Here is a 26,111-nt window from a genome sequence, read left to right on the forward strand (position 1 = left end):
TCTCTGCAATAGGCATCGAATATTCATCCTTTGGAGTAGCCCTGTTGAGGTCTCTGAAGTCCACGCAGACTCGCCATCGGCCATCCTTCTTCTGCACAGATACAACACTCGAAATCCACTCGGCATACTTGCAAGGTCTGATAAATCCTGCTTCTATCATTTTCTCCACTTCCTTTTTAACTTCAACCAGGACCTCAGCCTTCATCTATTGTGCTCGTTGCTGGAACAGCCAAAAATCGCTCTTGAGAGGGAGCCGATGCTCTACTATGCTTGTGTCCAACCCAGGCATCTCCGTGTAATCCCAGGCGAAGCAATCTACGTATTCCTTTAGCAAAGCTATCATCAGCTCTCGTAAACATGAGCGTAACTTTTTGCTGACAAATATTGGTCCTGGCTTATCCCCAGGACCAATATCTATTTCTTCGAGTTCGTCAGCCGATGTAAACCCATATCCTAGTTTCCCATCATCTGTTAAATCAACACTGTAGATGGACAAAGAAGGTAAAAAGAATTTCGGCCGATCGTCGAGATCGGCTGCTTTAATTCCATCATTGCCTTTTGAAATATTACAGTAATAGTATGGCCGGCCATCAAAGCGGGCCTTCCTACAACTGCTATGTTCAACACTCAAAATCAAAGGTTTACACTTTATTCCTTGGGGCCGATTGCGGGAATCGGCCTCATTAAGTGCGTCAGAGCATCTCGTTCTCCGTGACTCATCTACTCTGTAAGACCAGTGGATAAGACCAGCCTCACCCTATTTTTTGTAGCTTCAATACGGTCGCAGCCTTCCAAACTGATCCCTGAGATCGGTTCCTGGTCCTCTGCGTTCCAAATGCTCATGGCAGCATGTGAGATCTCAATCGAGTCATCTGCGTGAACCACCTCTACCTCATCTCCATCCCACTGAATTAGACACTGATGCATTGTGGAAGGGATGCAGCAGTTGGTATGGATCCAATCCCTGCCAAGCAAGATATTGTAGCTTGCTGTTGACAATGAAGAAATAAGTCGGGACAGTCTTATTTCCAACAGTCAGATCCACACTAAGAACACCTTGAGCTTCTGATGTCTGTCCGTTGAAGTCACTTAGTGTGACATTGGTTTTGATCAGATCCCCAGTTGACCGCCCCAAATGGCGAAATACTGAATACAGCATTATATTAACTGCCACTCCTGTGTCAACCAACATCTTGTCGACGGGTTGGCCGTTTATATAACCTTTGAGATATAAGGCCTTCAAATACTTGTAGTTCTTTGCTTGTGGCTTCTCAAATATTACCGACCGCGGCCCCAAGTCAAGCTGGGCTATCGATAGCTCCTCATGGGCTCGAGCGTGGAACTCTGCAGGGAGCACAAATACCATATATGTATCAGCCGATGTCCTCACATTGGCTCTTGTCAACTTCGGCTGCCACTCCTTCCTGGGAGGGCGCGACTCCCTTTTCTACACATGGTGGACCTTATCTGCCAAATCCGGGCACGCCTTCCTTAGTGACTCAAGATATCTAGCCTCAGCTTCTTACAGGCTGTGCAACCGCTGGACCCTGCGTTTCTGAGAACGATTGAGTCCATAAGGGCACCATCGCGCATGATGATACTTATCTTCTTCTTCTTCAAAGTCCACCCTCCTTTGTGGTAATTGAATCTGCTCCTGCTGAGTTGGAACAGGTCCCAAACGCCAGAAAACTGAGACCCGCTTTGCATTTGGTCTCACAGGTCCGCACTCTGGGCAGTCTCTGGTACTAGGCAATAGACTCATGCCAGAATCCCAACAGTACCTAAAGAATGGGCAATGCCAATGATCACGCGTGTCTTCATGTTTCTTCAAACGCTTTCCAGTACGACGCTCATACTCCTCTTCCTCTGATTCTCACCGGAGACGCTGCTGGTACTGGTACTCGTACTTCTTGATGAGATCAGAAGAAGTCGGCCGCTGATTCCTGACATGCCTCACTTGTTCCTCAGTGATATATCCCTTTTCTCCTTTTTGGAGCCATTCGCAAGGATCAGCCTCTTCATTCTTGGTTTGGCGGCGTGATGCTAACCCCGCCATGTTAATGCCGAGCGCGAAATCCAATTGCCGCCTTGCAGACCGGTCATAACCTTCCACCATGTTCACACTCGGGGAGGGCTAGGTATCGACTTTCATGGCGGTTTGGCCCAAAATCAATCGGCCTTGCTCGATAGCCGATTGGATCAGCCGACGGAGTTCCTTGCAATCGCTTGTGTTGTGGGTAAAAGAGTCATGCCACTTGCAATATAATCTCCCCTTCAGTTCCTGCGCTGTAGGAGGCTTATAACCCTCAGGCAATTTCAACTGTTTTTCTTTCCATAACAGATCGAATATCTGTTCAACTTTGTTCACATCGAAGTCGAAACCTTTCGCAGGCCCTTGTTGTTTCACCCACTTACAGGACACGGGGTTTGCACCCCGAGTCCATTCTGCGACCGCCACTTCCTGCTCATCCCCAGAGTCTTCAGCTTCCTCTGTGTCGATCAATGCCACTTGACGCTTGAACTTATCTTGGTATAGCTCTGGGTGGAGCTGCTCATGTGTTGTTAGCTTTTGCACCAAATATGCTAAAGAAATAAACTCCAACTGGAAAGCCAGATCCCTGATCGGCTTTAGTAATCCCAAAGATGCCAACTTGACTGCCTCCTTCTCCGAAATCCAAGTCGAGTAACACCTGTTCTTCACCTCTCTGAAGCGTCGAATACATTCCGCCACGGTTTCCCCACGCTTCTGCTGCACTTGTGCCAAGTCAGCAATTCCTGCTTCTGCAGCCTTCGAATGATACTGAATATGAAATTGTTCTTCCAACTGCTTCCAGGTGCGGATCGAATCAGGGCCTAATGATGTATACCACCCAAAGGCTGGCCCTGTGAGAGATTGCAAGAAAAACCTCACTCGCAAGGGTTCCGACACCGAGATCATCCCTAATTGCGCTAAGTATCAGCTCACGTGCTCGATAGAGTTGGATCCTTCTGCTCCACTGAATTTAGAATTTAGGAAGCCGATACTTAGGCGGTAGGGGAATTAAGTCATAATCACTAGGATATGGTTTAGTATAGCCGATCGCCCTCCTCTTTGGTAGAATGCCAAACTGATCTCTTAGGATGGCACTGATCTATTCCGCCGTCTGTGATCTTAGGGCCGAGTGCGCACTATCGTGACTCGGCCCGGTGGCATAGGCTGCTAGACACGCTTGTTCGTCTGCATCCGTTCCAGGAACTCCTCCAGCCGCCCTCTGCACTGAGTGTACCGGATTGCTGCTATCTGATATACAAGCACACATATATCCATGCGGGATCTCTTTGGGCGGCTCGCTGAAGAATTGGTGATCTACAGGATCACCTCCCACCTTGTAAACAACATAGGCTGGAGAACCATGTGATTCTGCAGCCGCAAGTGCATAAGGCAGTGGTGGCCTGGCCTGGAATGGCAATTCTCCCTTGTAACTCCCCAAGGTAGGTCCTGTCGGAGAGTATTGATGCTTCATAATTTTCTAGACCACGCGCAGTGCAACACGCTTGAAAGCATTAACCAAGCTCTCGGAATGTCGGTGTAGCGAATGGGTCACCACGTAATTTACTTCCTGACGTAGAGCTCTGGTACGATCTTCTGACGGGGTTGACGGGGTGGACAGATCCACCCCATCAAGGGTGCCTTCAGGTGAAAATCCTTTCCACCTGACGCCGTGGTGGCGGGTCTTCTCGAAGGAGCCGATAAGATCTGCTTGAAGTGGGCTTTAATCTCATCATATTTCTGCTTGTGTTCAGCAGGCAATTCCTCGTAGGTGATTGGTTCATCCCTCGTCATCTCGCCAACAGAAGTTGATGGAGTTGATGAAAATGATGTAGTTGATGAAGATGATGTAGTTGATGAATATGATGAAGACGGTCCCACCGGGCGTGCCAGAATGTGTTGTCGGTCAAAACCCACCGGCGAGCAGCGACAGGCAACACGAGGAGCCGGGAGGCTCCCGGGACTGCTGGTGGGCCCCGGTCCCTCGGTCAACGGCCCGAGATCCGGCACACGTCCTGGCTTCCGGATTGCAAGGCGTGCCACCTGACCTTATACCTGATTAAGAAGGTGTTATGCGTTAGTTTCTTGCATACACGGACACGTATAAACATTAGTCCGAGCCGTGATCGGCTCATCGGATGATTCCCGGTATTGGCTGTAAAGAGCTGATTGTGTTCAGTACCGGATAGGATCTATAAATATAGCAAATATATCCAGTGGCAATATGAATCTTGCTTCATAAGCATCGAGTTAATCCAATCTACGACGGTTAAATCTCTCACAGCATAATCGGAACATCCTGCACGTAATCGAGCCTAACAGATATGGAAGGTGACAAAACAACAACCTAAGCAGAGGTCTAAAAACCAACTACAAGCCGATTCCTGGAACAATCCCTTCTTACGCTATTATAAAGTATCCAGGACACTGCCGGAACATTCAATCCGTTTACAGGGCCTAATCATGCAGATATTGAACTAAATCCTCGATTGACGAAGACTAACCAGAACAGATTGGATCTACTAAACAGATATGAAACAAGGCACTGCTCTTATACCCTAAGTTGGGTACAGGGGCAATCAGGCGTTTACAAGCAACAAGCAAAGCACGATTAGCATATGGAAGAGCCGATGCTTACACTATAAACGCTACCATAACTAGCGTCACTCGCCATCAACAACGCTTCAGAACAAGGAACACGAAAAGTAAATAAGTAAGAACGATGCTACCCCGATCACGCAGAACGTGATCGGATCCGCACGGCGCTTACCCGAGAAACTCTAGAACAGGTGTGGCGATGCACCGAGAGTTGTTAGTGAATGATTCTATCTCCTTATTATTTACCCAAGGTACATATTAATAGTCTGTAGACTTGTCTCTGCTAACCAATCCTAACTAAACACGACACAAATGTTAACTATCCCCTATGAAACAACGGCAGTCACAGCGGTCGTTTCACGCCATTTGCAACGTCTCGAAAACAAATTAGCAGAGTGTCGTGGGGATAAAACTGGTTCCTTCTCTTTCCTCATTAAATCAGTGTCACATCATCAAAAATGCTGATGTGTCATGGTAATTAATGTCATGAAACTCGCCATAAAATCACATTGTGATTAGCGTTAGCACGGCAAGTTCTGAGAACTTAACCGAGGTCGCGGAAAGCGTCAGTTCCGTGACAAATACACTAGCAAATGTGATGGCGATCGATGCAAAAGAAATACGCTACTGAGGGTCTGTTTGGAACGCAGGAATAGAAAATAGAGGAATGTAAGCAAATCATGCAAAGATGGAAAGGCACTATCTGCTCTCTTCCAATAGCAACAGATCTACCGAGCTTGCAGGCAAAGAGAAGATGGAGAAATCGTGCTAGATGATTTCTCGCTGCAGGCTTGATAGCTCATATTGGCTTGCGCTATTTTTTTTTTCAGGACTCTGCCACTGTGAGGCCTGGAGGAGAAAAAAAAAATGGAAGAGAGCAGTTGTGAGACGGAGATCGAGAAAGATGCTTTCCCTTGGATTGGACTAGATGCATATTTTCCTGTGAAATGAAGGTGCACCTTTAGCTTTCCTTAGGAACGGAAGACTGCGAACTGCGAACTGCGAACCTTTGTTCCAAACGCACTCAGCCAATTCATTTCCAAAGGAAAAGAAAACTGCAAAATTTCTTTGGAAATCCTTCAATCCAAACAGGGCCTGAACCACCCGGCTGTGCGTTGACCTCCGGCTCCTGCCTCGCCGCCGGTCGTCACCAGCACAGCACAAAAGTGGGTCTTCCCCTCCCCGCGTGTTCAGGCTCGGCACTCTCCCACCAGACGCCCTCACCCGCCCCGCGCCCGCCGCCTCCCCATGGCGCCCCTCTCCTGCCGCGACCTCCCCGCTCAGCTCCCGACCCTCCCGCGCCGCGCCACCGCCCACGCACAGCTCTCCTTCCTGCGCGCTCCGGCCCCTCGCCAGCCACTCACTTCCACTGCAAGCGCAAGCACAAGCGCGAGCACGCTGCGGCCCCCTCTGGCGGCCACGAGGGACGAGGCGATCGCCTCCCTCGTCGGCCACCTCGAGCACGACGTCGCGCACGGCCATCAGTACCGTGACGACGTCCAGGACGAGGAGGAGGACGACGACGCTCGGCGGCGCGGCGCGAGGAAGCACCAGGAGGAGCTGCCGGCGCGGTGGCGCGAGATCCACGGGCGCGACGACTGGGCGGGGCTCCTGGACCCGATGGACCCGCTGCTGCGGTCGGAGCTGATCCGGTACGGCGAGCTGGCGCAGGCCTGCTACGACGCCTTCGACTACGACCCCTACTCCCGGTACTGCGGCAGCTGCAAGTACCCGCGGCGGGAGCTGTTCGAGCGGCTGGGCATGGCGGGCGCGGCGCGCGGGTACGCCGTGTCCCGGTACCTGTACGCGACGTCCAACTTCCGGTTCCCCGCCTTCTTCCCGCCGTCCCGCGCGGGCGCCAAGATCTGGAGCCAGAGCGCCAACTGGATCGGGTACGTGGCCGTGTCGACGGACGAGGAGAGCGCGCGGCTGGGGCGGCGCGACGTCGCCATCGCGTGGCGCGGCACGGTGACGCGCCTGGAGTGGGTGTCGGACCTCATGGACTTCCTCCGCCCCGTGGCGGAGGAGGGCATCCCGTGCCCGGACCCGGACGTGAAGGTGCTGGCCGGCTTCGCGGACCTGTACACGGACAAGGACCCCACCTGCCGCTTCTGCAAGTACTCGGCGCGGGAGCAGGTCCTGACGGAGGTCCGGCGGCTCGTGGGGCGCTACGCCGCGCTGGGCGAGGACGTGAGCATCACGGTGACCGGGCACAGCCTCGGCAGCGCCCTGGCCATGCTGAGCGCCTACGACATCGCCGAGTCCGGCGCGAACGTGGCCGGGCAGGCGGCGGCGGCGCCCGTGTGCGTGTACTCGTTCGCGGGTCCCCGGGTGGGGAACGCGGCGTTCCGGCGGCGGTTCGAGTCGGAGCTCGGGGTGAAGGCGCTGCGGGTGGTGAACGTGCACGACAACGTGACGCGGATGCCGGGGATCCTGGTGAACGAGGGCGCGCCCGAGGCGGTGCGGCGCGTGGCGGAGCGGCTGCTGCGGGTGCCGTGGTGCTACTCCCACGTCGGCGTGGAGCTGGCGCTCGACCACAAGCGCTCGCCGTTCCTCAAGGACACGCTGGACCCGGCGTGCTACCACGACCTCGAGGCCCACCTCCACCTCATCGACGGGTACGTGTGCCTAGCTGCCATCCAATTCAATTCATGCATGGCTTGCGTGGCCGGGGGTTCGAGAGAGAACGGTTGATGGGAGCGACTCAACGCTGTGCGGGGCCCGGGACATTAACGCCGCCTGTGCTTAGACGGTGACGGCAGCTGGTACACAGAGAAGAGAGAGAGACACGACTGTTTCGTGATGGAAGCGTGCGCCTTTGAGCTGTGCATCTGTTGCGAAAAGTGATTAAAAAAAAACATATCTGTCCGATCGACGCTCCAGCCATTCGTGCCATGCGGGGCCGATCATCGAGATTCGAGCATCATGGTCATAGCTGGTACCGTGTCATGGCGCGCATAAACAACACCCGTCCGCGCGGATCTCGTGGATCCGGTGCGGGGAGACGTGTACAGGCCACAGCTGGTACCGTGCCAGGCTGACTGGTCCAGACCCGGGCCCGGGCACATTAATGCGCTGCGCTTATTTCTGACCAGCTCCCTGCAACAACCGCGCTGTCCTTCAACGTGCGCGCAGCGCATGGTAATTATTAAAAAAAACGTGCGTGCATGGCAAGATTGGAGTTTTGCGACTCTGCAGCAGATCTAAGCCGCGCCTCCTGCAACCTCTTGATGTGTGTTGTGTTGATCTTGATGTGCGCGTGCGTGCAGGTACCACGGGCGCGGGGAGCGGTTCGTGCTGGCGAGCGGGCGCGACCCGGCGCTGGTGAACAAGGCGTGCGACTTCCTCAAGGACCACCACGGCGTGCCCCCCTGCTGGCGCCAGGACGAGAACAAGGGCATGGTCCGCGGCCGCGACGGGCGCTGGGTGCAGCCCGACCGCCACGGATGGCACCTGGACGACCACGACCACGACGACCCGAACCACCACCACCACCACCATTAGCACGGCGGCGGCGGCCACCACCACCATCGCAGCCATCGAAGCGAAGGCCACGGTGGTGCCACGGACGGCGCCCGGTGGGAACAAAGATGATGAACGACATGGCCGCCACCTGCGCGCGGTCTCACCGGCCGAGCAAGCGTGGCGTCTAAATAAAAACGCCGGACTGTCGCGAGCACCGATGGCCGGCCGGGAAGCCATTTGTCCGGCCGTGTGCACTGTGATATAATATAGGGCTAGCTAGTGGCGGAGGAGCAGAGAGATGGGTCTCGCCTGTAGTGTACTATATCGAGCGTTTGGATTTGGAGTGTGTCATGGGCATGGTGTTGAGATATTGCGTGAAAAATTCATGCATAGGTGGACACATGAATGTAATAGAAAACTGTGTCAACTGTGGATAACTTGCATGTCGATCCTACGACTAAAAACCAAGATAGAAAATGCTAAAACAGAATCATCTATCGACGCAAGAGGACCTGATGATTCCATGCTGCGTCCTTCCAGTAGATGGGAAGAGATGCTCAAAATCACGAGTCTAAAAGTTTCTTAGCTGAGTTTCCTTGTAGAAATGTAGTTGTCAACTAGTATGAATGACTGGCTCCATTGTTGCGTACTGACAAAAAGGATGATGCGGTTCGACGGGGAGGGTAGAGCTGTGTGATTTGGGCCGTGCTATTTTTGGGCGTGCTGCGGCACGGTTGTTTGGCACGACCTGAAGCACGGCACGAAAAGTTTTGGATCATACCGGCACGACACGAACACGTGGGTAGAATCTTAGCATGATGGCTGTATGCCATGGTCCGCATTTTGGGTCATGCTTGGACCAGCACGGTACGAAAATAGCACGTCGACCTGTGTGTAGCTAGTTGTTCTTAATATCAATCAATTTATGCTACTTTGTAATTAACGACCGTTATTCTTTTTCTTCAGTAGAGTCATTTGAAAAAGATAACTTTTTATTTTCTATGCATAGAAATCTCTTTATGTAGCGACGAGTATTTAAACATACGAGTATCCACATAACGATAACTGCAAAATATACTGAGGGTCGTACTTGGGTTGGCACAGCATGAAGACGTGCCGTGGACCATGCTTGGGCCTAGTAAAAAAATTGCCGTGCTGTTGCAGCACGGCACAACGTGCCTCACATGACTAAAGTCTAGACCCGACATGGCACGAGGCACGAGAGGGCCAGGCCAGGCCGGGTCGGCCCGGCCCAGCCCAAGTCCAAGGGAGGTGGATATTAAAAACTTGTTTGGTTTAATAGAGTTACATCAGTTTCTAATAATTCTATTATTGAAAGTGATTCTTTATGATAAATGTTATGGAAAAATGGATCTATGCGAGAAGTGAATCAAAGGAAAGTAGTTCTTTCAACTCCTATCCCTTAACTTATTTCATTTTAGATAATCATTTCACAGAATCAGCATAGGGCATACCTCCTCATGGATTCAGCGTAGAAATTACTCTAGAAGCTTTATCAAACAAGCCTTAAGAAGCTATCATTGTTTCAACAGTGGTAGGTGAGAAAATTTGCAGTTGTTGTAATCTAAAATTAGGAGTTTTATTAGGATTACGTGTCAACTCTGAAGAATTAGGAGTTTTATTTATCCAATCCAACATTTGGAGCGGTACAAAACCTGCCTTTACATTGTAATTGAGGACTCTAAAAACAAGATGAAGACGTTTATGATGGAGACTAGTGCATACAGATTGAAGCATACAGACTAGTGCACATGCCCTCTCCTTTCTCTCTGGTGAAGTGGTGCTCCATTTACATTTGCCTTGCTGATTATCGCTCACATTCTGCATGGATAGACGAGGGCCTTTTCATTCCCTCCACCACAGTATTTGATTACAGGGACTAAAGTTTAGTATTTGTTATATCGAATCTTCGGATACTAATTAGAACGACTAAACATAAGGTAATTATGAAACTAATTATATAGATGGAGGCTAATTTATGAGGCGAATCTATTAAATCTAATTAAACTATCATCAACATATAAGCACCATATTATCAAATTATGAACTAATTAGGTTTAATAGATTCATCTCGCAAATTAGTCTCCATCTGTACGGTTAGTTTTATAATTAGTATATATTTAATGTTTCTAATTAGTAACTAAATATTCAATGTGACAGAGACTAAAGTGCAGTTCTCAAACCAAACACCCCCTATCAATTGATTCCAAGCAATGATCAACTAGACGTGGCAGCTGTGCTCTTGTCGCCTCCTAATATCTAACCAAACAACATGTCAGGTCGGTGCACAGGCCTCAACTTCACCTGTGTCGGTAAAGGGCATGACAATTAGAGCACTGAGCCAAATCTTAAGGTGCTAATACCCTGCATTCTCAAAAGCTAGAGTAAAAAAAGTATCCCGTTCTTTTCGTCCTAAAATGAATGCAACTCTTGCTTCTCAAGGAGTCAAAAAGTTTCAACTTTGACTAGATTTATATAAAATAGTATTAACATTTATATTACAAAATAAATACTATTAGATTATTATGTAATATATTTTCATACTAAATCTATTTGGAGATATAAATATTAGTAATTTTTTGTGTAAATTTGGTCAAACTTAAAATTGTTTGACTTCTCGGGAAACGAGAGTTGCGTTATCATTGTTTGAAACTTTTTTCTTGCTAGAATATTCACCTACAAAAGGTGCTGCATTCGGCTTTCCTTTCTTCCTATTTTCCAAGAAATCATTCGGAGGAGTAGAATCTAATGCATTCAAAATTAGTGGTTTCAGGAGTTTAGCAAAATTTGAGGATGGAACTTGAGTGTGCCTTCTTCACACGCACATGGAAAATGACACATGCCAATCGTATTTGACAGCTCCGAACAAAATTTTTGATCTCGTCCCTATTTGTAACAATGATTTTGTTATTTTCGGCACACCAACATATATAGCTCAACTTCTAAGGAGCCAAGTGATTTCAATGTGTTTGAAGTTGGACGAAGAAAGCATATGGCGTTTGCATCAGTTTAGTGAGGTGACAAGCTAATCTCTTTTTTAAAAAAAATACAATAAGGACGAGGATGCTCACATGCATAAACTGATAAACACACACTCATTGTACCTTAGGAACACCTTCGTGAGAATGGCAAGCCAGATTTTAAGGTTAATAAAATCACCACAGGTGGCTTCTTGCTGACGGGTGCGTTTTCTACCGCTAGAAGGACAGCGTTGTTGATTTTCAAATAAATTGAAAAAATACAAGCACTTTATGTTAAAATTTGAGAGCTTAAACTCAGGTGGATAAATTCCTTCACAAGAAACCTAACCAAGTAAGCTACAGTCAGCTTATGATGACTTGATTTCTCGGAAGACTTTCTCAATTCCGTTCTCAATGCACTATGTTACGAGAGGCAGATCAACAGCAGAGCAGCAGCTGCGAATCAGGTGCCGTCTCGCTGGAAACCGGCAGGTGTGCCGATGAGGCCTGTTCTGAGGTTTGAGATCAAGGTCTGTCCGGCGGATGAGGTGACTTGGGGGTCACGGCGCACACCGGAACCGACATGCCCAAACCGCCTCAGAAACTTCTGACTCGGTCAAACGAAACGACGCCGCCTTCGGGTCCGTCGGTTCGCGCGTCTACGAATACACCGCCCCCCCACGCCATGCACCAAAACCCCCTGCGCTCCAGCGCGTGCGTGCCCTCCTCGAAACCGACCGCCTCTCGCCCGCGCCGCCGCCGCCTACTGGAATCTCTCCGTCCAACCCCTCGCCGCCCGGGGGACGAGGCGCCCCAGGCCACGGCCATGGCCGCGGAGGGCGGCGCCGAGGGGCAGCTCAAGACGTGGGTCTCGGACCGGCTGATGGCGCTGCTGGGTTACTCCCAGGGCATCGTCGTGCGCCTCGTGCTCCGGCTCGCGCGGGAGTGCGCCTCCGCGGGGGGCCTCACGGCGCGGCTGGTCGACCTCGGCGGGTTCCCGTCCTCCCCCGACACCGCCGCATTCGCCGCGGACGTCCTCGGCAGGCTGCCGCCGCGCCACGGGCGGGGCGCGGGGGGCGGCGAGCACCGGAGGCAGGTGCGGGACGCGGCGGCGCTGGCGAGGAGGCAGGGCGAATTCAAGCTGCTCGAAGATGGGGACGAGGAGGAGGAGGAGGAGGAGGGTGGCCTCGCCGCGTCGTCCTGTGCCAGCGGCAGCGGGAAGCGTTTCAGGAACAAGGGCGTGGACCATCCCCGCGGGGACGACGAGGAGGCGGCCGCACTGTCCGATCCTGGACGGAACGTGCGGCGGCGGCGCCCGGAGTCGGACGAGGACACCGGCGAGCCTGATGAGGAGGAAGAGATGAGGCGCGATCAGGGTGGCAGGCTCCAGCTCGAACGGAACATCCGGGCGCGCGACGAGGCGAGCACGAGGAAACTGATGGGTCGGAAGCCGTCCAGGCGCGAGCAGGAGGAGCGAGCTCGCCGATCCGAGGCGATGGGCAGGGGCGGCGACACCCCGGAGCTCAGGCGGGCCTCCCGTGGCGCGTACCTGGAGCTGCGCAGCAAGAAGAAGGTGGAGGAGCTGCGGGACGAGATCATCGACGAGGAGCGCATGTTCGGCGACGTCCGCCGGTTGGACGCCGAGGAGAGGGAGTTGAAGCGGAAGAAGGAAATCTTCGGCCTTGTCCACGGCCGCGCCAGTCAAGACGACGGCGCCGGCGACTACTACAGGATGCCCGACGCCTACGACGACGCCGCGAACGTGGACCAGGGGAAGAGGTTCTCGGTGGCAAGACGGCGGCACGACGATGACGGCAAAGCGAGAGGCAGCAAGGGGAAGGCTTTCTCGGAGCAGGAGTCCTGGGAAGACCAGCAGATCAGGAAGTCTCAGCTGGAGTTTGGAGCCAAGGATCGCGGCCGCGCCGGTGATGAATATGAGTTCGTGTTTGACGACGCCGTCGAGTTCGTCAAGGCCGCCGCGATGGCTGGAAGCGAGCTGGAGGACGAGACGGACGAACTGGGCGACGAAATTGATGCCAAGGCCATGCTGCAGAGGGAGCTCCAAGACCAGAGGAAGACGCTCCCGGTGTACAAGTTCAAGGACGAGCTCCTCAAGGCCATTGCCGAGCATCAGATTATCATTGTGGTCGGAGAGACCGGCTCCGGGAAGACGACGCAGATACCGCAGTATCTTCACGAGGCCGGGTACACCGCAAATGGGCGCAAGATCGCGTGCACTCAGCCACGCCGCGTGGCCGCGATGAGCGTGGCGGCGAGGGTCGCGCAGGAGATGGGCGTCAAGCTCGGCCACGAGGTGGGTTACTCCATCCGGTTCGAGGACTGCACGTCGGAGAAGACGGCGGTCAAGTACATGACCGACGGGATGCTCCTGCGCGAGTTCCTCGGCGAGCCGGACCTGGCCAGCTACGGCGTCGTGATCGTGGACGAGGCGCACGAGCGCTCCATCTCCACCGACATCCTTCTCGGCCTCGTCAAGGACGTCGCCCGCTTCCGGCCGGACCTGAAGCTGCTCATCTCCAGCGCGACGCTCAACGCGGAGAAGTTCAGCGACTTCTTCGACATGGCGCCGGTGTTCAAGATCCCCGGGAGGCGGTACAACGTGGACATCCACTACACGGTCGCGCCGGAGGCCGACTACGTCGACGCGGCCGTGGCCACGGTGCTGCAGCTGCACGTCACGCAGCCCCCCGGTGACATCCTGCTGTTCCTCACGGGGCAGGAAGAGATCGAGACGGTGGAGGAGATCCTCCGGCGCCGGACCAGGGGACTGGGCACCAAGATCGCGGAGCTGGTGATCTGCCCCATCTACGCGAACCTGCCGACCGAGCTCCAAACCAAGATCTTCGAGCCGGCGCCGCCGGGCGCGCGGAAGGTGGTGCTCGCCACCAACATCGCCGAGACGTCGCTGACCATCGACGGGATCAGCTACGTGGTCGACCCGGGGTTCTGCAAGGTGAAGTCGTACAGCCCGCGCACGGGCACCGAGGTGCTGCTCGTCCAGCCTATCTCCAAGGCGTCGGCCGACCAGCGCGCCGGCCGATCGGGGCGCACTGGCCCGGGTAAGTGCTTCCGCCTCTTCACGGAGCACAGCTACAAGGAGGACATGACGGACGAGACGGTTCCCGAGATCCAGCGGAGCAACCTGGCCAGCGTGGTGCTCTCGCTCAAGGCGCTGGGGATCAACGACCTGGTCAGCTTCGACTTCGTGGACCCGCCGGCGTCGGAGGGGCTGCTCAGGGCGCTCGAGGACCTCTTCGCCCTCGGCGCGCTCAACAGCCGCGGCGAGCTGACCAAGACCGGGCGGCGAATGGCGGAGCTCCCGCTCGACCCGATGCTGGCCAAGGCGATCGTGGCGTCGGAGCGGTACGGGTGCTCCGAGGAGGTGCTCACCATCGCGTCCATGCTGTCGGCCGGGAACGCCGTCTTCTACCGGCCCAAGGACAGGGCGCTCATCGCCGACGCCGCGCGGCAGCACTTCAACGCGGGCAGCGCCGGCGACCACGTCGCGCTGCTCAACGTGTACACCGAGTGGGAGCGGTCCGGGCACTCGGCGCAGTGGTGCGCCGACCACTTCGTGCAGCCGCGCACCATGCGACGCGCGCGGGACGTGCGGGAGCAGCTGGAGGCGCTGCTGGAGCGGGTGGAGATCGAGCGCCGGTCCTGCTCCGGCGGCGACCTCGACGCGGTCAGGAAGGCCATCACGGCGGGGTTCTTCCGCAACACCGCGCAGCGGCGGAGGGACGGGCTCTACCGGACGCTCAAGACCTGGCGGACGGTGTTCGTGCACCCGAGCTCCGGGATGGCGCGGCTGGACCCGCCGCCGCGTTGGGTGGTGTACCACGAGCTGGTGGAGACGTCCAACGAGTACATGCGGCAGGTGACGGAGCTCAAGCCGGAGTGGCTGCTGGAGGTCGCGCCACACTACTACCAGGAAAACAACCTCGACGCGCCTGAGCCGAAGAAGGCCAAAGCGCACGAGCAGGGTGCCGCAGTAGCACTGGAGAAACCGAGTCCGAGCCTGAACGACTTTTTCGACGTGTAGTGATTGCTTGCATTACAATAGGGCATCAAACCTTCAGTACAAAGTTATCAAAAAAAAAAAAGACACCTGTACAAAGTTGTAAGCCGAAGGACTAACATATTGGTTTAGGTCTGATAACAGATCAATGTTTCCCTAGACTCAAAGTTGGTGTATTCGGAAAAAAAAAGTTGTTGGGAGATATGGTGACCAAATTGTAATTCAATGATTGCAAAAACAATATTTTTTTCCATACTCATCAAATTCAACACCAATGCATCATAAAGAATTGTGAACTTATCTAGATTCCCAAAAACGGAGCCGGAGAATTCTTAGATGGGGTTATGATCAAATCTCAAAAAACTACAATACCCGCTCCAACCAAAAATGCGGCATGGTTCCACTGAGATGGCACTGTACTATTGCCAGCTTCCATACTGCTGCTGGTTGCGAGAACCACCTTGTTGATAGTTATTAGGCCCTCTGCCTGTACCAGATGCACCATAAGGGCCAGCCTGCTGATAACTTGGTCCGCCAACTCCACTTCCACCCCTAGGGCCACCTGTTCCACCCATCCCACCACCATATGGAGGTGGCCCTCGACCTTGTTGAGGATAAGGGCCACTGCCGTAGCCACCGCCTTGCCCTCCACGATTTGGGTATCCTCCACCTTGGCTTCCACCCAGTGGGTACCTGTTTGGCCCTCCTGGCCCTCGGGGCTTTGCATAGTGATGGCTTGGCCCAGGTGCCATTGAAGGATGGGGGTTGTTCATAGGTTGGCCTGTCCTGATTTGTGAATACGGTTGGCCTGATTGTTGAATCGGTGGCAAACGAGTGTGTGGTTGAGGATGCTGTATTTTTTGCCGCTTTGCTGCTTCTTCAGCTTGCCGTTGCTGTTGACGCTTTTTCTTAGTTTGAAATTCATGTGATGATTCGTACTTTGGCAAGCTGCATATGCAAAGGTGAAATAGATATAATTAATTCAAGAACAGTCAAACGCAAGATTTGACTTAGAACAACTTAATACAAAAAAGCAGTAGAAGTAAGAAAAGTAATAAACCATACGTGTGAGGCTCAGCTGGTCGGGGATCAGTCCAAAAGTACTCTGCATCGAGCGCATCTTTTGCTGATATCCTCTAAAAAGTGCACAGGAATGCCAAATTCAGGGTTCAAGTTAAAACAATCCATGAAGTTAACATATGGATTTTAGTCATTTCATATATTTCAAAAAAATATCGATGGTAAGTAACAGCAAAAGAAGAAACTGCACCTGTGATGGATCCAGCGTTAACATCCTCTCTAGCAGATCCAGAGCATTCCGGTCAAAACTGGAGTCACAAACAGGTAAGGAAACACATTTCTATAGGGGGTAGCAAGGCAAGCTTGAAACAATATGGTGAAACAGAAGTGTAATACTTACTGCTTAAAAACCTCCTTAACACGTCTCATAATTGGGCGAGAAGGCTTGAAATTATTATACCATGGCATTTTTGTGACACCTGGCCAATTCAACTCATCAGGCGTGCCACAAAGTTCAAATATTTTGGTCAGCTGCTCGGGCTGCATCAGAAAACAGAAAGCAACAAGGTCCATATCTATAAGCAAGTTTGGGAGTTGAAAGAGTATACTTATAATGGAAAATGATAGAAGAGACTGATTGGGCATGAATACTATAGGAGAGAGTTGCTAAAGTATGCAGAGTAATAATATTGGAGTATATCTGATCCTAAGAAAATTAGCATGAACCTGAAAAAGACTTAGGATAAGAATTTGATAGACAATGTTTCTACTGGCAAGCACACAAGCCTTCATTTTCATTACTCAGTTTATCAAACACAACCAAATGTGATTGCAGATAATTCCTGACATGAGTCATGACTGTGCTACATGATTATGCTTTTCTTCCCATGATAAAGTTCGCATGACTGTACAGCATGAAATTCATCCTTTTCTGTTATTAATACGCCTGGCATATAAAGTATATTATTTCACATAGCCTATATGCTCTAGCTTCTCGTATATTGTCTTATTTATCATTGCATCCGTACACTCCAGTTGAGTACAAAAGAGAAAATAAGTAGAGAAGAGAACATGCCATTAACAGCATTAAATACTTGACAAGAATTGTGACAAGAAAGTTTCAAAATTTCCTGTTGTCAAATAAGAGGCAGGCTCATAGGTTTTCTAGGATGGCTTAGCAAAATAATATCTTGGCTTCTATCAGAAAGTACTGCCAAACTAGCTTAAAAGTAGAATCAAGGAAGATATCAGAAGATTTCTAGGCTTTCTCACCTTATGGCAGACACTCAGACTAGCAGCAAACTTATGACAGGTAATAGGAATTGCAAACATAACTAAGTTGGTGGTTCACAGCTTCTAAGAAACCATACCTCATTCTTGCCAGGCAATATAGGCTTTCCATAAAGAAGCTCTGCAAAAATACAACCCACAGACCACATGTCAACTGCCGGCCCATATTGTGTGCTTCCTAACAACAACTCTGGAGGCCTGCAAATTGCTAACCCAACAAAAAGTTAAGCAGGATACAGCACCGTAATATATAGCTTGCATAACAATGCTGATAGTCTGCAAACAGAATCCCTACCTGTACCACAAGGTGATCACACGGTTAGTGAGGTGCGCATTGTGATCATATGAAAATGATCTTGCCAGGCCAAAATCAGCAAGCTTTAAGATACCGTGATTGTCTATCAAGAGATTAGATCCTGCAAGTGATATATGTTTAATGCAATGTCTGTGAAAAAGACAACCAAGTCATAACATAAACCCTCGAAAAGAAACTAGTGTCAGCAATATACCTTTAATATCTCGATGCAGAACTTGATTGATGTGACAGTAGTGAAGACCCAAAAGGAGTTGCTTCATGTAGCACTGGTACAGGACATACCAGACACTATCATTACTTGATGAACAACACCTTCTGGCAACCAAGAACCATCAGTCCATCATACACATATATGGATGGTTTTTACCTTAATCTGTGCTATGGTGAACCGCATTCCAGGCCTGTCCGACAGCCCTGTCAAGTCATGATCCATGTACTCGAAGACCATGTAAATGCTCCCCTTGTACTTGTTTCCCTCGACTACCCAACATCACAACATATAGTACATCAGGATTAGCAGTAAAGCAAAACTTCCAATGGTGTTTTTGCTCAGAATCATACTTTGCTTTCCCTGCTCATCTCTCTCTGGCCCTGAAACAATTAACACAAGTCTTAATCCTCTGCACAAAGGCAGTTTGCCAGAACAATGCTCTAATTCGCGTTATATTTGTCAGACCTGGCGAGGTGACGATCTCTTTGAGATTGATGACGTTCTGGTGGTGCAGCTTCTTGAGGATTTTGATCTCGCGGATGGCCGTGATAGGGAACTGGCGCCGATTCAGAAGAGGTGAGAGCCGCGAACCAGTACGCATTTCAAAACGCAAGCCATGGAAGGGTAAAGGGGAATACTTACGCCCTCTCGCTCGTTGTCCATGCGGATCTTCTTGAGCGCCACGATTTCCTTCGTCTCCGTCTCCTTCGCCATGAATACTTGCCTGGCAGCAATCACAACAGAAAAAAAACGAATCAGTGGGGGCGCACAGCTGGGCCGATGCGCAGGCGGCGTGCTCGCGGGATTGGTGAAATCGGGGGAGTTTCGAGAGATGCGTACCCGTAGGTGCCCTCCCCGATCTGCTCGAGCTTCTCGAAGCAGTCGACGCTGCGGGACCCGAACGACGGCGACTCGTCGAGGTTGAGCTGCCCCGGCGCCGCCACCGCCATGGCCTCCGCCGGCCTTTGCGTTGCGCTTGGCGATGCGCTAGGGTTTGGTTTTTGGGACGACGCGAGGATTGGGTTTGGGGGCGGCCGCGTAGGAAGCGGGAAGGAAGAGAAGGGCTGAAGGGGCGAAACGAAGACGCGTGCAGCCGAGCCGGAATACTTATTTACTACATACTTTTTGGGCCCGTTGGATTCGCCGATTCGATGTTGGCGTGAGTAGGGTGTCGTTTGGATCACTGGAACTAAAACTTTAACCATCTATTAAAAGTATTAAATATAAATTATTTATAAAATTAATTATACAAATAGAAAGTAATTCACGAGATAAATTTATCAACCTAATTTGATCATAATTTGGCAATATTGTTCTAAGTAAATATGTGCTTAATCATGAGCTAATTAGTATTAATGGGTTCGTCTCAACAATTAATTGCAATTACAATTATTTTGCAATTAGCTCTTATTTAGTCCATCTAATCGGTGTCAAAAGAGAGGACTAAAGTTTAGTCCATAGGATCCAATGTAGTCTATTTTAGAAATTTGGGATGTTTTATTTTTCATTTGCAGCTTCCATAATATTTTCCTATAATTGAGTATTTTAATTTTCATCATTTCAAAGTGAGTAAAATAAAATGCCGGCTCTTGAACTTAGCTCACAGTGTCATGCCGGTCCTCAAATTTCTAAAATGCACATTCAAATTCTCAAATTTCTAAAATACACATTCAAATTTCCAAATTTGATAATTGTTTCATCCAAAATCCAAATATCTATAGTATTCATTAAACGTGTCTAAATAGCAGACCGATTAGGCGATGATGTGGACCTAACATGTAGGGTCTACATGTCAGTCCGGTCTCTCTTCTCCCCTCGGTTCTCTCTCTCATTTCCTACACCGACGGTGTGGCCCACGCTCACCCGTGGCGGCTACCGTGCACCCGCGGGAGCGGAGCAGATGGCGGAGCTCGCCCGTGGGAGAGCGGCGGCGGCGACGCGCGCCCGCAGTGGCTCCCGCTCGCCCGTCGGGGGACGGAGCGGCGGCGGAGCACAGCCGCGGCAGCTCCCGTGCGCCGGTCCCACCCGCGGCGGCTCCCGTCGGGGGTGGAGCGGCGAGCCGGCGATGGAGCACGCTCGCGACGGCTCCGGCTCGCTCGTGGGGGCGGACGGACGGCGGCACACGCACGCGGCGGCTCCCACGCGCCCGTCCGGGGGCGGAGCAGCGGCAGAGCACGCCCACGGCGGCTCCCGCTCGCTCGCTTGGGCGGAACGGACGGTGGAACTCGCCCGCGGGGATGGAGCGACGGCGGCGCACACCCACGGTGGCTTCCGCTCGCTCATCGGGGGGCGGAGCGACCGTCGACCTCGGTGGGGATGAAGAGAAGAGAGAATATAGGTGGGCCTGACACGTGGATCCCACATGTCAGGTCCACCTCAATACCCGGTCAGCAGCCACATAACGTGATTTAACGTAAATAACTATGACTTGATCTCGTTTGAAACAATTAGTATCTTTAGGGATCTGAACGTGTATTTTGAAAGTTTGTGTACGGCATGACACGGCAGGCAGTTCGAGAGCCAGCGGTACATTTGGTACATGGCACATGCAGTGTCGCTCTCTCGCCACTCCCAGAGCGTAACAAGAACCGATGAAGGGCACTCCAAACCCTAGCACCAGCCGCTACGTCGAATGTAATATATTGTCACTAAATCATCTTTCAATATAGTGTTTCTCTCTCCACCATATCTGCAAAGATAGGATGTGAACTATTTCAGAGGTGTATAGAGTGTATTGTTAAAAATGCCCTCACCCTCCCCGTGTCACAGAAACGAAGTGCATGACTTCAAAATTGAATTTCCTTCGTTCTCCCAATTGTATCTGATTCTCTGTAACTTGTCGCCGTACACGAGCAGAGGCTCCCTGATCTCGACGTAGGCGAATGTGCACAGGCCCCTCCAGCCGTCGTACACGCCGGCCGTAGAAGCCAGAACCGCGCTGTATTCAAGCCCTCTTTAAAATCCTGATATAATAATCCTATAAAAGACGAACGGCGGTAGTAGCATAACAAAAACGGTAGTGCCAATAGAGGTACTATTTTCCAGGCGACTGAAAAACTAAACACCAGTAAAAATCCGAAGATTTCAGTCCCCAGTTCAATAGGAAACATGCTGTGCTGATAGACCTGACAGTTGTCTGGAATTCCTGCACCTGACCACGAATCGCCTCACTTTGTTCAGACATCAACATCGTAAAGAAAACGGAAGCCGACAATCCCAATATCAACAAACTTCCCCCACCATACAAGAATGCCAAAATTCACATGGCATGCCATCTGCTTCATAATGGGATGACTGCGATGCGAATTTGCCATAGAATACAGGAGCATCCTGAGCTGTTCTGACCATAAGAGGAAAAAAAAAATGAAAACAACGCCTGCAAGAGACTTTTTGCAGGTTTTGTCGGGATTGGATCAAAGAACCATGCCAGGAGCTCCATTTTTTCTCCGGATGAAGCTGAATTCTTAAGAGAGAAAGAATCAGCCGACTTTTCCAATGCTGGACACGTCTGACCTACAGACATCACCACGACAAAGTGGACAAACCCTAGAAAGACAAGACAGATTCAAATCAGCATTAAGCAAAGTTTGAAATCCTGAACAACAAAAATCTGAATGAAATTTATGGCCAGTTCAGTCTTAGGCCCAGTAAACAAGATGTTCCAATGAAGACATCAATATCTAAACATTAATGTCAGCTGACGTTCCTTAAATTTGAGGTCCAATGAAGATCAAGATAATTTTTAAAAGGAAAGCACAAGCCTTCAACGCTCAAGTGTGAATTCAAATAGCAGATATACAAATGTCTAAGCATCCTATTCATGTTTTCTGCTAAAATGAAATACAACACCCTATAAGACAACCAGTTGCTTGTGGTCCAAACATCTAGGATAATGATTTAATTTTACAACCAATGTAGTCCAGATATGTTGCAAGAAACTCAAAAGTTACAATTACAAAGCATATGTGTTTTTCGTTAAAGAATGTCAATTGTCTCATAATGTCACACAGAGCGTCAAGGATAGCTACAGACTACAGAGCTGGCATGTTAAGGACATATAGATAATCATAGCATGTTGATTCTGCAATTATGAGACAATTAAAGAGATTTGCAGAGCTATCACATGGATTGGAAATAGAATCCATTTTTTAAAAAAGAAGACAAAGAAAGTTCATTGCTGAAAAAGTGGAAGAAAAGCATACCTGTGAATCTCTTTTAGCCATTTATCTACACATGTTAGATGAAATTCATGATTACACGGAAGTACACGGACACAGTCTCCCTCCTCATATTCAACAAGGCAAATATAGCATCTGCATTGAGGGGGGAAATGAGATGTTGCACAATAACTCATGGTTGCAAGGTTAAAGGACAAGTACCTAGACAGATAATGTAAGTCCTACTCTCATTATACGTACAGGTGCTAGACAGCTGGGAATGAACTACCAACTATAATGGCAACTGTAGAGACCATATGTGCATTGAAAACTTTTCAGGCGTGTCTTTTCCACATTCAAACGATCTTTTTTTGTTGGGGGCATGAATGGTAGATTGAAATATATGGTGGTATAAGCAAAATGGGATTAAGCTCCTAGAATCATCCATTTGATTGCAAATTAACTGCTTATGTATGAGTGCTGCATGATCATCTTGATATGCTAGCCTGTGTCAAATTTGCAGACCTTAAAATTGAGCTTAGATACCGGACTTCGTGGCCAAATAACAGTAGCTTTATGTATTAACTTTCCATCATGTGCAAGGATGTCAAGTTGGTAGGTAGAGCCAGAAGTACAACTAATCATGTTTAGGAAATTTTGAAACACATGGCCAAAGCTGTTTAAAATCCGAAATGTCTTACTGTGCAGCCTCCTCAGTTCGATGTTTCAATGGTTTCCTATAAACCTTTACAGGAAGACACTCAACGATCTCCCTTGGAGCAGGAACAGATCCAATTGAAGAAAATGATGGTCTTGATGATGATAATGCAGCAGACTGCTGGTGGATTTCATCCAGAACCTGAAAGTCATAACAGTATCTATGCAAGTTAGCACCTTTCTCCAGTCAAGATTCAAGAACATAACTAACTAGAAATACATGCACAACATACCTCAAAGAGTGCTTCTGCTAACATAACAATTCTTGATATGCTAGCCCTTGTGCTAGTTTCTTCATCAGGATTACCTGGTCGACTGCTTGTTCTGCAGTTGCAATTTCCAGTTCTATGCTGACCAGATAGTATGCAGGACCTCTCATGGCCAGATAAATTTTCAAACCTGCTGCCCAATCTTTGGAGAGCTCTGACCTGTTAAGATAACAAAAGTTATGTAAGACGCTGAGGTGATAAGCAAGGTCAAAAATAGCTGAACTGCAGATCACCTGAGATCGTATCCTTCTCCTCCTTTCAAGAAAAGCTGATCTGCGCTCCAATAGATCCCGATTATTTGCCTCTCTCAAGGTCTCAGAGCTAGAATTGTAGTTGGCTGAAGGATCAGAACGCAGTTCTGAACTTCTATCTGAATTAGTCCTTTGCATTGTTGCTAAATCCTGCCTAGCACTACCATTTCCTGACGGCCACACTGCCCTATCATAAAGTAGTGAAGGGGTGAATAACCCATCTGAGAACGGAGTCCTCCTGAGAACTCTGTCTCGAAGCCGCCCAACGCTCAATGTTCGGCTAAATCGAACACTGCCTTCGAAAGGCTCAGATCCAATCCTTCTATTGGAGTTCCTCAAGCTAGCATCTTCGGATTCTAGCTGATTTCTCCTAGCCTGACGAGCTGCTCTAGCTTGTGCTGTGACACTATCTCTAAGCATATCCAGAGTAGAATCGATTCCAGCAGTCAGGGCACCACCTTGTTGGGAGATAACTGCATCAGAAGAATTGGTCACCTCTCTGTGGCTTTCACCTGGATTGGCTGAAGCAGATAGACCAGATGACAGAATGGAGCAGGCTACGGATGATCCCAAGCTGACAGCCCTACTCAACCCGAAGTTGGCACCAAAACGTGGCCTTGGCCTGTCAGAAGGATTTGGCAATTGATTAGCCGCAGCTGCCGATGTGCTAGTGGCAACATGATTCTGTAGCGCATCATCATCTTGGTCTCTCTCACTATCTGATGAAGGCGCTGCTGTCTCTTCACCTGAGCGAGATTTAGGCACCGCGAGAGCATCTTCATCGGACTTTGCAGAGTGAACAAGTGAAGGCAGGCTTGCAGTCTCCCCTCCCTTGTTAGACTGGAAAACATACAAATTCATCATTTAACTACAACAGCAACCCAAACCAGGAAGTACAAATACATGGAGTTGACAATTCCAAACGAAGCAACTATATAGTCACATCAACTTGCATTGTTCATTCATAAACCATAGTGCATTTTAGCGCATCACATACACGAAGTTTAAATTCATATACTCCCAGGTCATCCAACTACTCCATTATATGACATAATCGAAACTAAACACTCAAACAGTCTACCAAAGAGAAGACAGTAGCTGACGACTTGACGGAGAGGAACTTTTGTGACACATCCAATTAATCAGAATTGACTTGTCAAAAAAAAAAGGGTGCTCAGAATTAAGTTTTCGAAATTTGAAACCAAATTAGAAGCCATTGAACAATCCCCAATCCCACAGAAATGCTCGCTCACAAACCGAGAATCCTTGCTCGATTCGCGAAGCAATAAACTCGCGACGACGAGATCCACCACATATCCGCATTCCACTTATGGAAACGCCCTTCCCTCGCCCCGATTCACGACGCCTCTACCAGCCGCGCAGACTCGCAGCTTTCCACCACCACCAGCAACCAAACGAAACAAAGGAAGGTGCCGGGACCCGCGAGCGCCCTCACCTCGCCTGCCGGCGGCGGGGCAGCGGAAGAAGCGTCGCCTTCGCCCGGCTCCGTGGAGCCGCGGAAGCAGGCGGAGCTCGGCAGCGGCAGCAGGCTCCTCACCCGCCGCCCCTTCCCGCTCCCATTCCCCCTCTTGACCTCGCCGCCCGCCTCCGATGCCGCCGAGGACGACGACGAGGCGGCGGCGGTGGCCTTGCTGCTCCCAGATCCCATCACGCGTCAGCCAGCCAGCACCCCCCGCGCCGCGCCTCACAGATCCGCGGATCGGCCCGGACCGCCCGCCATTGCTCGCCCTTCCCACGAGGCGGCGCCTGGGTGCGGGTGGCCGCGTGCGCGACGCCTCGTTGGGCGCGAAACGGGGGGGGCCTCGGCCGCCGCGGCTCCTCCTCTGCCTCCCTCCTCCCACCGCTCCAGACGCTAGCGTCGCCTGGCTTTGGCTACAGGCTAGGTGAGATGACAGATGAGAGGAGAGGGAGGGAGGGAGGGAGGGGGAGTGTTCGGTAAAAATTTCGATTCGATTTGGAGTGGAGGTTGATTGGATGGTTTACTCGTCCCGATTAATAATGGCGCCCTTGCGGAGTTGAGCCTACGATGAGTGTGCAATAATGCGCTCGCCTCGTTCGCCGCGACAGGACCCTTCGCTCCTTGCATTTAAAGAACTGTCGCTTCCATTTTCATTGTTGTTTGTTCTGGTATTGAATGCGGGGTGTGGATGCAGTGGACTGACGCAGTGTTGCAAGAGATTGCCAACATGCTATTTTTCTTTAAAAAATTACAATCATCAGGAATTCCTGTAGATGCAGGAGGAGATTTTTCCTCTCTTTTTTTGCCTCTCGTTAGTTGGCAAGCTTGGGCCGGTGCCCGTTGCCAAGCGTGCAAAGATTTCAGCACGCACGTCATGACAACATTTTTTTTTTCGGAATTCACTTAATAATTTCATGGTTTAGTTCTCTCACGATGGCGCCCCTTTTCATTGAACCATTGCTGTTTCCACTTTCATCCCAACTGTCCCTGCTCCACTCCGCGCCCCCCTTGGGTCTCTCACGTTCACGTATCACCCCATCTGACCCTTTTACGTTGCTATTTTTTGATCAATTCTTCGTCTCACGGACACCAAAAAGCCTTTTTTTAAAACAAAAAAGTACCAAAAAGCCTTCTGTCAACTATGTTTGTAGTTGAGGACATTATCCACGACGATTTGGTAGAGGCGTCTATATTCATGTCGAGGAACCGAAGACTTTGGTCTACGACAGGGACCGTCCAGCGACACGATTACAAACAGCAGACAAAAATGTTGGGACATCTTTAAATT

The 26,111-nt window shown here is 50.5% G+C and overlaps 4 protein-coding genes across 4 annotated transcripts; 2 read left to right on the top strand and 2 right to left on the bottom strand.

Annotated features, from left to right (window-relative positions):
• Nucleotides 1-5,640: 5,640 nt before the first annotated feature.
• LOC112884213 (phospholipase A1-Igamma1, chloroplastic-like) lies at nt 5,641-8,539 on the top strand. Its single transcript, XM_025949573.1, has 2 exons — nt 5,641-7,245; nt 7,897-8,539. The coding sequence occupies exons 1-2, from the start codon at nt 5,876-5,878 to the stop codon at nt 8,129-8,131; spliced, it is 1,605 nt and encodes a 534-aa protein (XP_025805358.1). The 5' UTR covers nt 5,641-5,875; the 3' UTR covers nt 8,132-8,539.
• Nucleotides 8,540-11,899: 3,360 nt separating this feature from the next.
• Nucleotides 11,900-15,305, top strand: LOC112886321 (pre-mRNA-splicing factor ATP-dependent RNA helicase DEAH1-like). Its single transcript, XM_025952188.1, has one exon. It carries the CDS (start codon nt 11,900-11,902, stop codon nt 15,134-15,136), a length of 3,237 nt encoding a protein of 1,078 aa, XP_025807973.1. The 3' UTR covers nt 15,137-15,305.
• An 11-nt stretch (nt 15,306-15,316) lies between these two features.
• LOC112886322 (cyclin-dependent kinase C-2-like) lies at nt 15,317-19,026 on the bottom strand. Its single transcript, XM_025952189.1, has 12 exons — nt 18,790-19,026; nt 18,592-18,673; nt 18,415-18,505; nt 18,300-18,329; nt 18,106-18,218; nt 17,932-18,004; nt 17,718-17,838; nt 17,503-17,620; nt 16,533-16,672; nt 16,383-16,440; nt 16,178-16,248; nt 15,317-16,060 (listed from the first exon to the last, which is right to left on the bottom strand). Exons 1-12 carry the CDS (start codon nt 18,897-18,899, stop codon nt 15,532-15,534), a joined length of 1,536 nt encoding a protein of 511 aa, XP_025807974.1. The 5' UTR covers nt 18,900-19,026; the 3' UTR covers nt 15,317-15,531.
• A 2,018-nt stretch (nt 19,027-21,044) lies between these two features.
• On the bottom strand, nt 21,045-25,258 carry LOC112888121 (E3 ubiquitin-protein ligase RLIM). The gene is made up of 6 exons (XM_025954473.1): nt 24,800-25,258; nt 23,326-24,183; nt 23,057-23,251; nt 22,808-22,965; nt 22,152-22,262; nt 21,045-21,495 (listed from the first exon to the last, which is right to left on the bottom strand). Exons 1-6 carry the CDS (start codon nt 25,010-25,012, stop codon nt 21,429-21,431), a joined length of 1,602 nt encoding a protein of 533 aa, XP_025810258.1. The 5' UTR covers nt 25,013-25,258; the 3' UTR covers nt 21,045-21,428.
• Nucleotides 25,259-26,111: the final 853 nt, after the last annotated feature.

Source organism: Panicum hallii, chromosome 3 (assembly GCF_002211085.1).
Source record: "Panicum hallii strain FIL2 chromosome 3, PHallii_v3.1, whole genome shotgun sequence".
Taxonomy (NCBI): Eukaryota; Viridiplantae; Streptophyta; class Magnoliopsida; order Poales; family Poaceae; genus Panicum; species Panicum hallii.

Coding starts and splice junctions, on each gene's coding strand:
- LOC112884213 (XM_025949573.1), top strand. CDS start 5,876: ATGGCGCCCCTCTCCTGCCGCGACCTCCCCGCTCAGCTCCCGACCCTC. Junction 7,246..7,896: donor CACCTCCACCTCATCGACGG/GTACGTGTGCCT, acceptor GCGTGCGTGCAG/GTACCACGGGCGCGGGGAGC.
- LOC112886321 (XM_025952188.1), top strand. CDS start 11,900: ATGGCCGCGGAGGGCGGCGCCGAGGGGCAGCTCAAGACGTGGGTCTCG.
- LOC112888121 (XM_025954473.1), bottom strand. CDS start 25,012: ATGGGATCTGGGAGCAGCAAGGCCACCGCCGCCGCCTCGTCGTCGTCC. Junction 24,184..24,799: donor CCCCGCCGCCGGCAGGCGAG/GTGAGGGCGCTC, acceptor TATGTTTTCCAG/TCTAACAAGGGAGGGGAGAC. Junction 21,496..22,151: donor TGGCTAAAAGAGATTCACAG/GTATGCTTTTCT, acceptor TTGTCTTTCTAG/GGTTTGTCCACTTTGTCGTG.
- LOC112886322 (XM_025952189.1), bottom strand. CDS start 18,899: ATGGCGGTGGCGGCGCCGGGGCAGCTCAACCTCGACGAGTCGCCGTCG. Junction 18,219..18,299: donor AGATGAGCAGGGAAAGCAAA/GTATGATTCTGA, acceptor GATGTTGGGTAG/TCGAGGGAAACAAGTACAAG. Junction 16,249..16,382: donor TAACGCTGGATCCATCACAG/GTGCAGTTTCTT, acceptor TGCACTTTTTAG/AGGATATCAGCAAAAGATGC.